General features: G+C 42.8%; 1 protein-coding gene across 9 annotated transcripts in view; it reads left to right on the forward strand.

Annotated features, from left to right (window-relative positions):
- LOC132377708 (MICOS complex subunit mic25-b-like) overlaps window positions 1-12095 on the forward strand; it is a 700497-nt gene that overhangs the window by 512730 nt on the left and 175672 nt on the right. For 8 of the 9 annotated variants that reach the window (XM_059943952.1, XM_059943949.1, XM_059943946.1 and 5 more), the window contains one exon: window positions 5747-5882. In XM_059943952.1, the coding sequence (XP_059799935.1) occupies window positions 5747-5882 (136 nt within the window). Of the gene's footprint in view, window positions 1-5746; window positions 5883-7959; window positions 8030-12095 lie in introns of those variants that run through there. The other variant, XM_059943950.1, reaches the window with a different exon arrangement.

The raw sequence follows: 12095 nt of genomic DNA on the forward strand, positions 1-12095 counted from the left end.
GCCTCCCAAGGGCTGGACCCGGAGCGTAAACAAGGGACGGTGTGGTGTACGCAGGCGAGGCCAAAGGTGATCCGACCAGGGGAGGTAGCACTCGTGATGGGGAACCCCAGATTCCCAGGAGTGCCGACGGGCGAAGCCCTGTTAGTAGACGCCCCGGACGATCTTGAAGGAGAGACAAGATTTCCGGCGGGGGCGCTAGTGAGGCCCGAAGTGCAGAGACCAGGGGTGGTACATGCGAGGCGTATAGCTATAAGTTTCAGGAACACTACGGCAAGAGAAATCACCTTTAAGAGGGGAATGCTGCTGGCACATCTGTTCCCAGTGACGATAATGTCTAGCACACCAGTGAGGACCCCTAATGGGGAGGGGTTGGAGCATCGAAGGGAGCATAGTCAGTAATTCATGGATAAGGTGGCTCTCAAAGTCCCGCCCCTGATCACAATGGGTTCGCCTGGGAAGTTGTGTTCTCTGCAAACTTGATGACACGGTTTGAGCTAGATCCTGCGATACACACGTGCATCAGCAGTGGGCTAAGCACACAGCTTTGGGGGGCACCAATGCTCAGTGTAATGGGACAAGAAACGTTGCTGCCCACATGGATTAAATGTGGCCTTATTGTTAAGAAGTCTAGTATCCAATTGCAGAGGCATTGTGAGGCCCTACTCTGGTTTGTCCTCCCAAAGTGCAACACCTCATAATTGCCTGCATTAAATTCCTCTGTTGGTGAGACCCAACATAAATTGAAGGACTGCTTTGTAGAGCACTTCCATTCTATCTGCCAGAAGTGGTTTTGCCTGGGCAACAATTTTAATTCCTATTCCCATTCCCAACATGTCCTTCTTGGCCTCCTCTTCTGCCATGATAAGGTGGTGGAGCAACACCACATATTCCGGCTAGGTAACCTCCTACCTGAATGCCTGAATATTGATTTCTCCTTCTCGTATTTTTTTTCTTCTTTTGCTCTTCCTCCTCCACTCCTCTCTCCTTCTGTTCCCCACTCTGGCTTCGTACCTTTTATCCTCACCTGCCTATCTCCACCCCCTAGTGCCCTTCCTTCTTCCTTTTCTCCCATGCTCAATCTCCTAAGAGATTCCTTCTTTTATGGCCCTTGACCTTTCCCACCAAACTGGCTTTTCACATCACCTTCTATCTTGTCCTCCTTCCCCACCTCCCATCTTTTTATTCTGGCGTCTTCCCCCTGCCTTTCCAAGTCCTGATGAAGGATCTTGGCCTGAAACAGTGACTGTCTGTTCATTTTCATAGATCCTGCCTAACCTACTGAGTTCCTGTAGTAATTTTGTGTGTGTTTCAAATTCCATCTACTATTTATCAGCCCATTTTTCCAGCTGGTCTGGATCCTGCTGCAAGCTTTGTTAGTCTTTCTTACTGTCCACTAATGAGATCAGATCGAAAAATTCTGCATGCAACACTCTTCATTATGTTAAAGATCATGTAAAATTGGAATGTGGGCCTGTTCAGTCAGTGGAAACCGAGTTGGAAATATGTGCAGTCACATAGCTGTCAACAGTGCCTCTTCTGAAGAATGCCATAGTGTCCATTTGAACAGACAGGCATATTGGCCTGAGACCTGGTGATCTCTGTGGCATTTCACTTGCTGCTTTCAAACTCCAGCTGTTGTCAGGCATTAGTTGGAGTTGTCACTCACACTCTCAAACAGTGATATCGTCAAACTAGCTAGACAGTAAAATCATGTTGAAAAATTCTCAGAGAAGTCATTAACACTAGTTGGACATTTTGCAGAGCAAAATAAAAATTCAAATGTACACACAAGGTTAACCATACCTAAAAGATACTGGATCTGAATTAGGCCATTCAGTCCTCAATTCAATCATGATTAATTTTTTCAAGAGGTGCTTTCTCTGATATTGCTTGGTGGCTCAGAATGGGGCATTTATACCACATATGAATGGCCTGTTTCTCTGCTGCAGCTTCAATATAATTTTATGTAACTTTTCTCGCCAGCTTGGCCTAGAGACAATGATGTAAATAATTTTCTCCTGTGCATAGTAGTGTAGTGGTTAGTGTAACGCTTTACGGTGTGAACAATTGGAAGATTAAGTTCAATTCACACCACTCTCTGTAATATTCCCCCCAGTGACCACATATCTTTCCTCGGGTGCTCTGGTATCCTCCCACATTCCAAACAACATACAGATCAGGGTTAGTAAGTTGTGGGCATGGTATGTTGTGTTCTTCAAAGTAATTTTTTTTGTTAAAGTATGTATATGTCATGTACAAGATGATAACCGTAAATTTATACCGTTGTTTGAAAATTCATAAAGGAGAACATAGAACATTACAGCACAGTACAGGCCCTTTGGCCCACAATGTTGTGCCGGCCCTTAAACCCTGCCTCCCATATAAACCCCCACCTTAAATTCCTCCATATACCTTTCTGGTAGTCTCTTAAATTTTACTAGTGTATCTGTCTTCACCACAGACTCAGGCAATGCATTCCATGTACCAACCACTCTCTGAGTAAAAAAAACCTTCCTCTAATATCAATCTTGAACTTCCCACCCCTTACCTTAAAGCAATGTCCACTTGTACTGAGCAGTGGTGCCCTGGGGAAGAGGCGCTGGCTGTCTACTCTGTCTATTCCTCTTAATATCTTGTATACCGCGACCATGTCTCCTCTCATCCTCCTTCTCTCCAAAGAGTAAAGCCCTAGCTCCCTTTGCTTTAGTTACAAATGAATTATTTTATTACTAATCTTTATTTATCTTTTATTACTTGTGGGCATTCTATGTTGGCGCCAGAAGCATGGCGACACTTGTGGGCTGCCCCCTGCCCAATCCTCGCTGATTTGATTTGATGCAAGTAATGCATTTCACTCTGTCTTTCGATGTACATGTGACAAGTGTAATCTTTAATCTTGACAAATTACTAACTCATTATTTACAATTTATTTGTAGTCTTGCTGAAGTAATGTTATGTTAAAACCTTGCATAGCTACAGAACAGAAATAAAAGATATCAATAAGATTTTAAGAATGCGGGGAAAATGTACAAGAATGTTGCTGCAACTTGTTATAGGGAAATTTAAATAGGTTAGGACTTTATTCCCTGGAGTGTAAGAGAATGAGAGGCAATTTGATAGAGGTAAACAATATTATGAGGGGTATAGTTAGGGTAACTGCAAGCAGGCTTTTTCCACTGAGGTTGGGTGAGACCTAAGCTAACAATCAGAGGTTCAGGATGAAGGGTGAACTTTGTCACTAACAGGGTAGTGCAAGCTGCCAGCAGAAGTGGTGGGTGCAGGTTCAATTACTATATTTAAGAGAAATTTGGATAGGTATATGGACGGGAAAAATTTTGTGGCCTATTGTCTGGGTCAATGAGACTAAGAAAAACAATAGTTTGGCACAGACTAGAAGGGCCAAAGGGCCTGTTTCTGTGCTATATCGCTCTAAGACTCAAAGTCTATACACGCAGCAAAATCTTGACTCCCACCTCCCCCACCCCTTTGCAACCCCATCCAACTCAAAACATTGATTATCCTTTTCCTTCCGCAAATGCTGCTTGATCCACAGAGTTCCTCCAACAGTCTGCTTTTTTATGCTCCAGATTCCGTGTCAACACACTCTTGACTGATGCTGATGCGCTTTAAGAATGTACAGTAAGAAGCAGGAGCAGAACTTGGCCTTGTAGAACCGTCACAGCAGCTCCGCCATCTGAACTTCACTTCTTGATTAGCCCATATATCTTCCAAAACTCCGTCAATCCTGGTTTTCACTGCACCAACTGAGCTCACAGATCTCTCAAGGAAATACTGAAACTTCACAATCCCAACTGAAAAGTTTTCCGTTCCACAATATTAATCAAGGCCAAAATGGGCAGATGCTTGCACAAGCGTAGTTTAATTGCTGCTCAGCTTGACAGGATTGCTAAGAAGACATATGGTGTGTTGGCCTGTATTAGTTGGTGTACTAAGTTCAAGATGGCACCAGCAAACAATGCTACCATAGGCAACATCCTCCAGATGGTCCACAAAACTGTTTCTTTCACTTCTTTTACATCTTCTCTTTCATTCAAATGTGGTTCTGGTACTGCGGGAGCCTGTGATCTACAGTTGGGTGGTGTGTTTTTGGGTTGATTGTCTTTAAGAGAGTTCCAGGTGAGTGGCCTCGTGGATAAGAAGCTTAGAGACGGGGTGTGAGCCCATGACCAAGTCCATTTCTAACCAATCTCGCCGATTAAAGTGTCAAGGAAGGTTGAAGTCTTTGGGGATGAGAACAGAAGGCAGGTGGGTGTTCAATGTCATCTACCTGCCTCTTGCTCACTGCTGCCTGGAGGAAAGTGTCAGCATGAGATGGTCTCTTGCTCCTGTCCGGTTGCTGCATCCGAAGGAATGTCCCTGTGTTCAAATGGTCTCTCTCCTTCAATGCTTTTGGAGGATGGCACCGAAGTTCTGGGTCTGTGGTTTGTGGCTTGGACTGTAGTTCCCAGTCGCTCCTTTTTCTGCTGCTCTTTTGGGTGACTTCGGATGGGGGCAGCCTGCAAATAATCAAAACACTGAGCTGAACTGAATATGGACTCTTACAATTTTGTGTTTTATATTCTGTGTTTTCACTCTTTCTTTCTTTTTGCTGTTTGCAAGATTTGTTTTTTTTTTGCATGTGGTGGGGGGTTGATACTCTTGTTGCTGTTTTTTCGATTTGTTTTTATGTGTGTGGAGGGCTTGATGTTTTTCTTTCAACAGGTTCCATGGTTTTCTTTGTTTTATGACTGTGGAGAAGACCAATCTAAGGGCTGTATAGATAATAAATATACTTTGAATTCTTTGAAGAACTGTGATGTAACATTGCAGCACTATAAAACTTTGGTGAGAACACACCTGGAGTACTGTGTTCAGTTCTGGTCACTTTATTATAGGAAGAATGTCCTGTCAAGCTTGTCATGTTTTAATATCTTACAGCACAGGGGATTGGAGCCTGGGATTGGCTGTGGATTAAAAACAATCAGCCCTATCCGGGACATACCTCTTTAAGTAAGGTATTTTCTAATACACATAGAAAATATGTTTTAAGGTATGCAGAGATGAACCAGAAGTGAAAAAGAAAATGGATCTCAGGGTAGTACATGGTGATATATACATTCAGTGGCCACTTTATTAGGTACACCTGTATACCTGCTTGTTAATGGAAATATCTAATTAGTTAATCATGTGACCGCAACTCAGTGCTTAAAAGTATACAGATGTGGTCAAGAGCTTCAGTTGTTGGTCAGACCAAACCTCAGAATGGGGAAGAAATGTGATCTAAGTGACTTTGACTGTTCAATATTGTTGGTGCCAGATAAGGTGGCTTAAGTATCTCAGAAGCTGTTGATCTCCTGGGATTTTCATGCACAACGCTCTCTAGAGTTTACAGAGACTGGTCTGATGAACAAAAAAACATCCAGTGAGCGGCAGTTCTGAGCAAAACTGAGAGTGGTCCGAGAAGAATGGTCAGACTGGTTCAAGCTGGCAGGAAGACGATATCAGCTCAACCACGCATTACCACGGTGATGTGCTGAAGAGCATCAATGAATGCACAACACTGCAAACCTTGAAGTGGATGGGCCACAGCAGCAGAAGACCATGAACAATCACTCATTTGCCATTTATAAGAGGTACCAAGTAAAATGGCCACTGAGTGTATATACATTGATAGTACTTTAATACTTTGATACTTTGATAATAAATTTATTCTGAACTTTGATTTTTTTTTATCCTTGGTTAATAGGAGGAGAAACTATGAGCCCCTCTGCATTGATCTGCAGTCCCAGATCCTTCACTGTTACCAGCAAAATCCACAGCTGACTCTGAAGTGCTCTGACTTCGCCAAGGAATACCAGCGTTGCATCAGAGAGGCACAAAAGGTATGGTCTGAAGATTTTTCCCTTCACATTTAAAGATGCTCTCCACGGTTCACGTGCCTTGCTAATCTGTTAAACCTCCAGGTATTCAGTATTGGTGTGATATTCGTGTTATTGTCACATGTACTAAGATACTGTGATAAGCTTATCTTGCAGACTGTTTATAGAGATGAAATCATTACACAGTGCGTTGAGATAGTGTAAGGTAAAACAATAACCAAGTGTAAAAGCTACTGAAAAATAAGTGTGGTGCAGGCGAGCGATAAAATGCAAGATCATAATGAGGTAGATTGTGAGGCCAAGAGTCCATCGTCTCCCACAAGAGGTCCATTCAAGAATCTGATAACAATGGGATAGAAGCTTGTACGTGCTTTCAGGCTTTTGTATCTGTGCCTAAGGGGAGAGGGGATGCTAGGGAATTTGATCATGTGGGCTGCTTTACTGAGGAAGTGAGAAGTACAGACAGAGTCCATAAATAGGGGGCTGATTTCTCTGATATGCTGAGATGTGTCCACAACTACTTTCTGCAATTTCTCCAGGTCATGTGCAGAACAGTTGTCATTCAAAGCTCTTATGCATTCAGGCAGAATGCTTTCTGTGCGTGAAAAAGAAACTTGGTTCGAGACGATAGGAACATGTTAACCTCTTAAGGAAGTAGAGGTTTTGGTGAGTTTTCTTGGTCGTGACATCAACAGAAATTGGAGTGCCTTTGTGGATAACTGGTGTAAATCGGCAACTTGGTGAATCAGTTCATTTTGTGACATGTACCAAGGTACATTGAAAAACTCGTGTAGAGATCAATTTGTTACAATACCACACTGAGGCAGTGCAAGGTAAAACAATAACAGTGCAGAAGGAAATGTTACTGGTATTGGAACTGGTTTCCTATTGAACATGTACTAGGATACAGTGAAAAGCTAGTCTTATGTACTGTTCATACAGATCAAATCATTACAGTGCTTTGAGGTAGTCATCCTCATTATGTGGCGTGTCGTAGGATGAAGGCAATCTTGGTGATAATGATCGTTCTTCGACAGAAGTGGCTTGCCATCGACTTCTTCTGGGCAGTGTCTTTACAAGACAGGTGACCCCAGCGATTATCAATATTCTTCAGAGACTGTCTACTGGGTGTCAGTGGTCACATAACCAGGTGGTATGCACCAGCTGCTCATACAACCATCCACCACCTCCTCCCATGGCTTCGTGTGACCCTGATCGGGGGACTAAGCAGGGGGACCTTGCCCAAGGGTGACCTGCAGCTTGCAGATGGAAGGAGCATCTTAAACCTCCTTTGGTCGAGATGTACTGTATCTCTACCGTGCCACACAATTGAGGTTGTACAAGGTAAAAAACAATAACAGAATGCAAAATAAGTTAGAGAAAGTGCACTGCAGACTAACAATAAGGTGCAAGGCCACAATGTGGTAGATTGTGAGGTAAAGATTCCATTTTATTTTACTAGGGATCTGCCAATCTATTACTAGATTAACTTCTTGCCACAAAAAATAACACTGATAACCTTTATATTACAAACCTTTCGGGACTTAACTGAATATTTTACAGGAGGTAAAGTGGTTTTAAAAAGAATATTTTTGTGTAGGAAGCAGAAAAACCTGTTTGCAGACAACCCAGCCTTGTATACAATATGTGATCAATTTTTGGAAGGTCGATTGTGGGATTAATGTTTGCCAGGGATACCTTCTTACTCTTTGAACTGGTGCCATAGCATGTTTAATGTCCACTTGAGAGAGCAGATTATACCTGATTGAATCTCATTTGATAAATATTTCCTTTGATGATGCAGCATTTCATGTGTGTCAGATTATATACCCGGTGGCTATATTATTAGTACTTCTTGTACCTCCAGTTCCTAATAATGTGGCCACTGAGTAATGTTAATGATCTTCTGCTGCTGTAGCCCATCCTCTTTAGGGTTCAATGTGTTGTGTGTTCAGAGATGCTCTTCTGTACACCTCTGTTGTAACGTGTGATTAGTTAAGTTACTGTCACCTCCCTGTCAGCTTTAACCGTTTGGCCTTTCTCCTCTGATCTCTCATTAACATGTGGTTTTTGCCCACAGAACTGCTGCTCTTTGGATATTTTGTGGTTTTTGCACCATTCTCTGTAAACTGTAGAGACTGCTGTGTGGGAAAATCCCAGGAGATCCACAGTTTCTCAGGTACTCAAACCACCCCATCTGGCACCGATCTTAGATTTAATTTTTTCCTCATTCTGAAATTTGGTCTGAACAACAACTGAACTTCTTGACCATGTCTACATATTACATGTTTTTATACAATGAGCTGCTGCTGCATGATTGGCTGATTAGATATTTACATTAATGAGTAGGTGTACAGGTGTACCTAATAAAGCAGAAACTGAGTATGCAGAGGACTGGTATTTTTTCTCCTGACCATAGCATCTCCAGTCTTGGTGTTTACTCCAGCAGTTCTCTTGGGGATTCTGTAAGTCTCAATGAAAACATCCTCATTCTTCTAAAGCACAAAATGCTGTGGAACTCAGCATGTCAAGTGGCATCCACAGAGGGAAATGGACGGTTCATGTTTAGGATTGAGATCCTTCATCTGGGAATTGATTAGACAGGGTGTCAAAGCTTATGTGGAGAAGGCAGGAGAATTGGGTTCAGAGGAATAATAAACCAGCCAAAATCGAGTGAGAGAACAGACTTGATAAGCCAGTTGGCCCAATTCTTCTCCTACATCATATGATTAACCTAAAAAATCTGGAATCTGGAGCAACAAGCAATCTGCTGCTCCAGATGAAGAGTTTAGACCTGTAACATCAACTGTTTATTCCCCCTCATAGATGCTACCTGACCTGCTGAGTTCCACCAGCACTTTGTGTGAGTTGCTCAAGATTTACAGCATCTGCAGAATTCCTTGTGCCAATGTGCAACTTGACATTGATACTAGGCGTAGAATATATATCAGATGTGAAAATCTCATTTCCCCTTAGCTGCAGTATTTACATTTCATTGCAACATGTGATCTGAGTTCAAAACCTGAACTGGCAGCTGATTTTGAAAGTGCATATGAAAGTAAAAGTTCAAATATGTCAATGGAAAAATAATAAAATACCAGAATAGTGTTCTGAGGGAAGAATAATCAGCTATGATCGAACAGCGGAGAAGAAATGATGTGCCAATGTCCTATGGTTCTATGGTTCCTTACAGTAGGTCAAAGATCGGCAGAACATAGTGCTGACCATGTAACCTACTCTAGACACTGCCTAGAATTTCCCTAGCGCATAGCCCTCTATTTTTCTAAGCTCCATCTACCTATCTAAGAGGCTCTTAAAAGATCCTATTGTATCCGCTTCTGACGCCACCGCTGGCAGTGCATTCCACGCACCCACCACTGGCAGTGCATTCTACACACCCACCACTCTCTGTGTGGAAAAACTTACTCCTGACATCCCTTCAGTACCTATTTCCAAGCACCTTAGAACTATGCACCCTCATGTTAGCCACTTCAGCCCTGGGAAAAAACCTTTGGCTATCCACACGATCAATGCCCTTCATCATTTTACACACCTCTATCAGGTCACCTCTCATCCTCTGTCACTCCAAGGAGAAAAGGCCAAGTACACTCAACCTATTCTCAGAAAGTAGTATGCCCTCCAATCCAGGCAGCATCCTTGTAAATCTCCTCTGCACTCTCTCTATAGTATCCACATCCTTCCTGTAGTGAGGTGATCAGAACTGACCACAGTACTCCAAGTGGGGTCTGACGAATGTCTTAAAAAACTGTAACATTACCTCACGGCTCTTGAACTCAATCCTGCAGTTGATGAATGCCAACACACCATACACCTTCTTAACAACACTGTCAACCTGCACAGCAGCTTTGAGTGTCCCATCAACACAGACCTCAAGATCTCTCAGATCTTCCATACTGCCCAGAGTCTTACCATTTATATTATATTCTGTTTTCAAATTGGATCTACCAAAATGAACCACTTCACATTTATCTGGGTTGAAGTCCATCTGCCACTTCTCAGCTCATTCCTGCTGTAACCTCTGACAACCCTCCAGACTATCCACAACGGCCCCAGCCTTTCTATGTTCAATGTTGTTTTCTGTGTTCCCCTTAAAGGAATGACACCACTCTTGTTGAAATGATGGTGATCCCCTGAATAACATGACCCAACGTTGTCCAGCAGTTTTCATCCCATTGCTTTTTCTTGCTTCATTGTTCAGGGTATCTGGACATGATTGGCAAAGCAAGGATTTATTGACCAGTTTTATTTCAATGGAGTAGCTTACTAGGCCATTTCAGAGTCCCAATCAGAATCAGATTCAGGTTTAATATCACCAGAATATGTTGTGAAATTTGTTGTTATTGTTACGAAATTCCCGTAACTGGATCGCTTACCAGCAAAGATAGAGAGGTCCGTTGGAGTCTGATGGTACTATTTTTAAAAGTCTTTATTTATAAAGGGGCACAAAAATAAGATTAATACAGACATTCAGATAATATACGTTGTCAATACTCAATCTAAAAACGCGGGTATAATAATAATCATCAATTAAGCAATGGCTCTATCATTTGTCTAGGGGATATTGTATTGTCCGATGGAAAGATAAAAGTCACTGTCCTTTCAAGCTGCAGCTCTTTGGGTTTAAGAGAGAGACGGTTTGAAACTTGCCCGGGTCTTTATGAGGCCAATCCATTGAGTCGGGGGAGTTGGTTCCCCGTTGTTAGTTCCAAGTCGTTTTCCGTGGTACCAGCCACCAGCCCCCGGGCAAGGGAACTGAACGCAAGTGGCTTCCTTCAAATGGCTTCCCGCTATTACGGGATCGCTAGCGTTTCTTCTGGTGCATCTGAGGAGCTGTGCCTACAGCCCCTCTTTTATCTTAACTTGCAGGGTAGTAGATGTTAATCAGGTTGGGGTGATGCAATCTCTCTCTCAACCAGCCCACATTGCCCAAGGGCCTGCATGTAGCATAGTCCCCAATCCACAAACGTTGTCTCCAGGAGACAATGGTCATGTCACTCTCTCATTTCCTGGGTCCTCTGACCCAACCCAATAAAGCTCTTGCGATTCTCACAAAGGAAGGGGCTACCCCGCACCCTTCGGCCCCTCAGAGCTGTGGTACATTCATAACACCCCCTTTCTTCAAAGCGTTTTCACCAGCGGTGAAACGAAATAGTACAGAGTCTTACAGGGTTTTAGAATCTAACACAATACAAAATTTTTTTTTTTCTCTACAGAGTAATACAGTGATACATTCAATTCAGCATCTAAACAGTTAACGATTTCAGTGTCACTTTCTTTAATATCTTAACATCTTATACCGTACCAATGTCTTGACTTCAATTTAATAACCACCTATATTTTGTTTTCTTCAGCAACAAAACTAAGGAGTTGTGATCTTAGCTTATGTGCATCTACAAAAGTTTATGTGAATACTAATCTTTTTGGTCATTTTCAACTTAACAGGCAGGCTTCCAAGGGGGCTGTCTTTATTATTCACAGGCTTTGGCGAAATCCCGTACAACTTGCTTTGCTATTTAAAATGGCATCCCCATTAACCGTCGCCTCTTTTCCAGTGAGTTCCCATGTGGGGAACTTGAGTAATCTGGCGAGGTAAACTCCCGCCTGCCTTTTTCATAGGGGTTATTTTATCAACACCGTGTCCCAAACTTAGACCATTTCCACCCAATTCTTTAATTTTACACAGGTGGCTAGCCCTCTCGTCAGGACCCTTCAGGCTATTGGTTTTTAATTTGAACATTTTGTTCAAGCAGCTTTTCGAATTCGGCCTCTTCACACCACATCCTGGCATAACAATAGTGTGCCCCCCCTCCCCCCGCTATCTCCCGGCTCACTCCGTAAGCGATCTGCCGGGTTTAAAATTTCTTCATTCGACTTGGGAACTACAGACTTTCTGTTTCCTTCAATAATAATATTTATCTCCCCATTCCTGAGCTCCGCATTAAGTTTGAACACAGCTTCGAGCACAAACACCTGGGAACTCTCACTTCCCACTGTTACCAAGGTTAACCCTTTTTTCACTGAACCAAGTCTATCTGACCCACAAGGACGGCCGTCCCGTTCCACTGAATCAAATACCTCAGACTTTTTCTGAGCTCCATTACTAGTTTCAGTACCACGTGCATCCCCATCTTGGACACACTTAAACGGGACATTGGCCTCTTCCAGGCTTCCAATACCTGTACCCTTTTCAAATTC

The sequence above is a fragment of the Hypanus sabinus genome, chromosome 19 (genome assembly GCF_030144855.1).
Source record: "Hypanus sabinus isolate sHypSab1 chromosome 19, sHypSab1.hap1, whole genome shotgun sequence".
In the NCBI taxonomy this organism is placed as follows: Eukaryota; Metazoa; Chordata; class Chondrichthyes; order Myliobatiformes; family Dasyatidae; genus Hypanus; species Hypanus sabinus.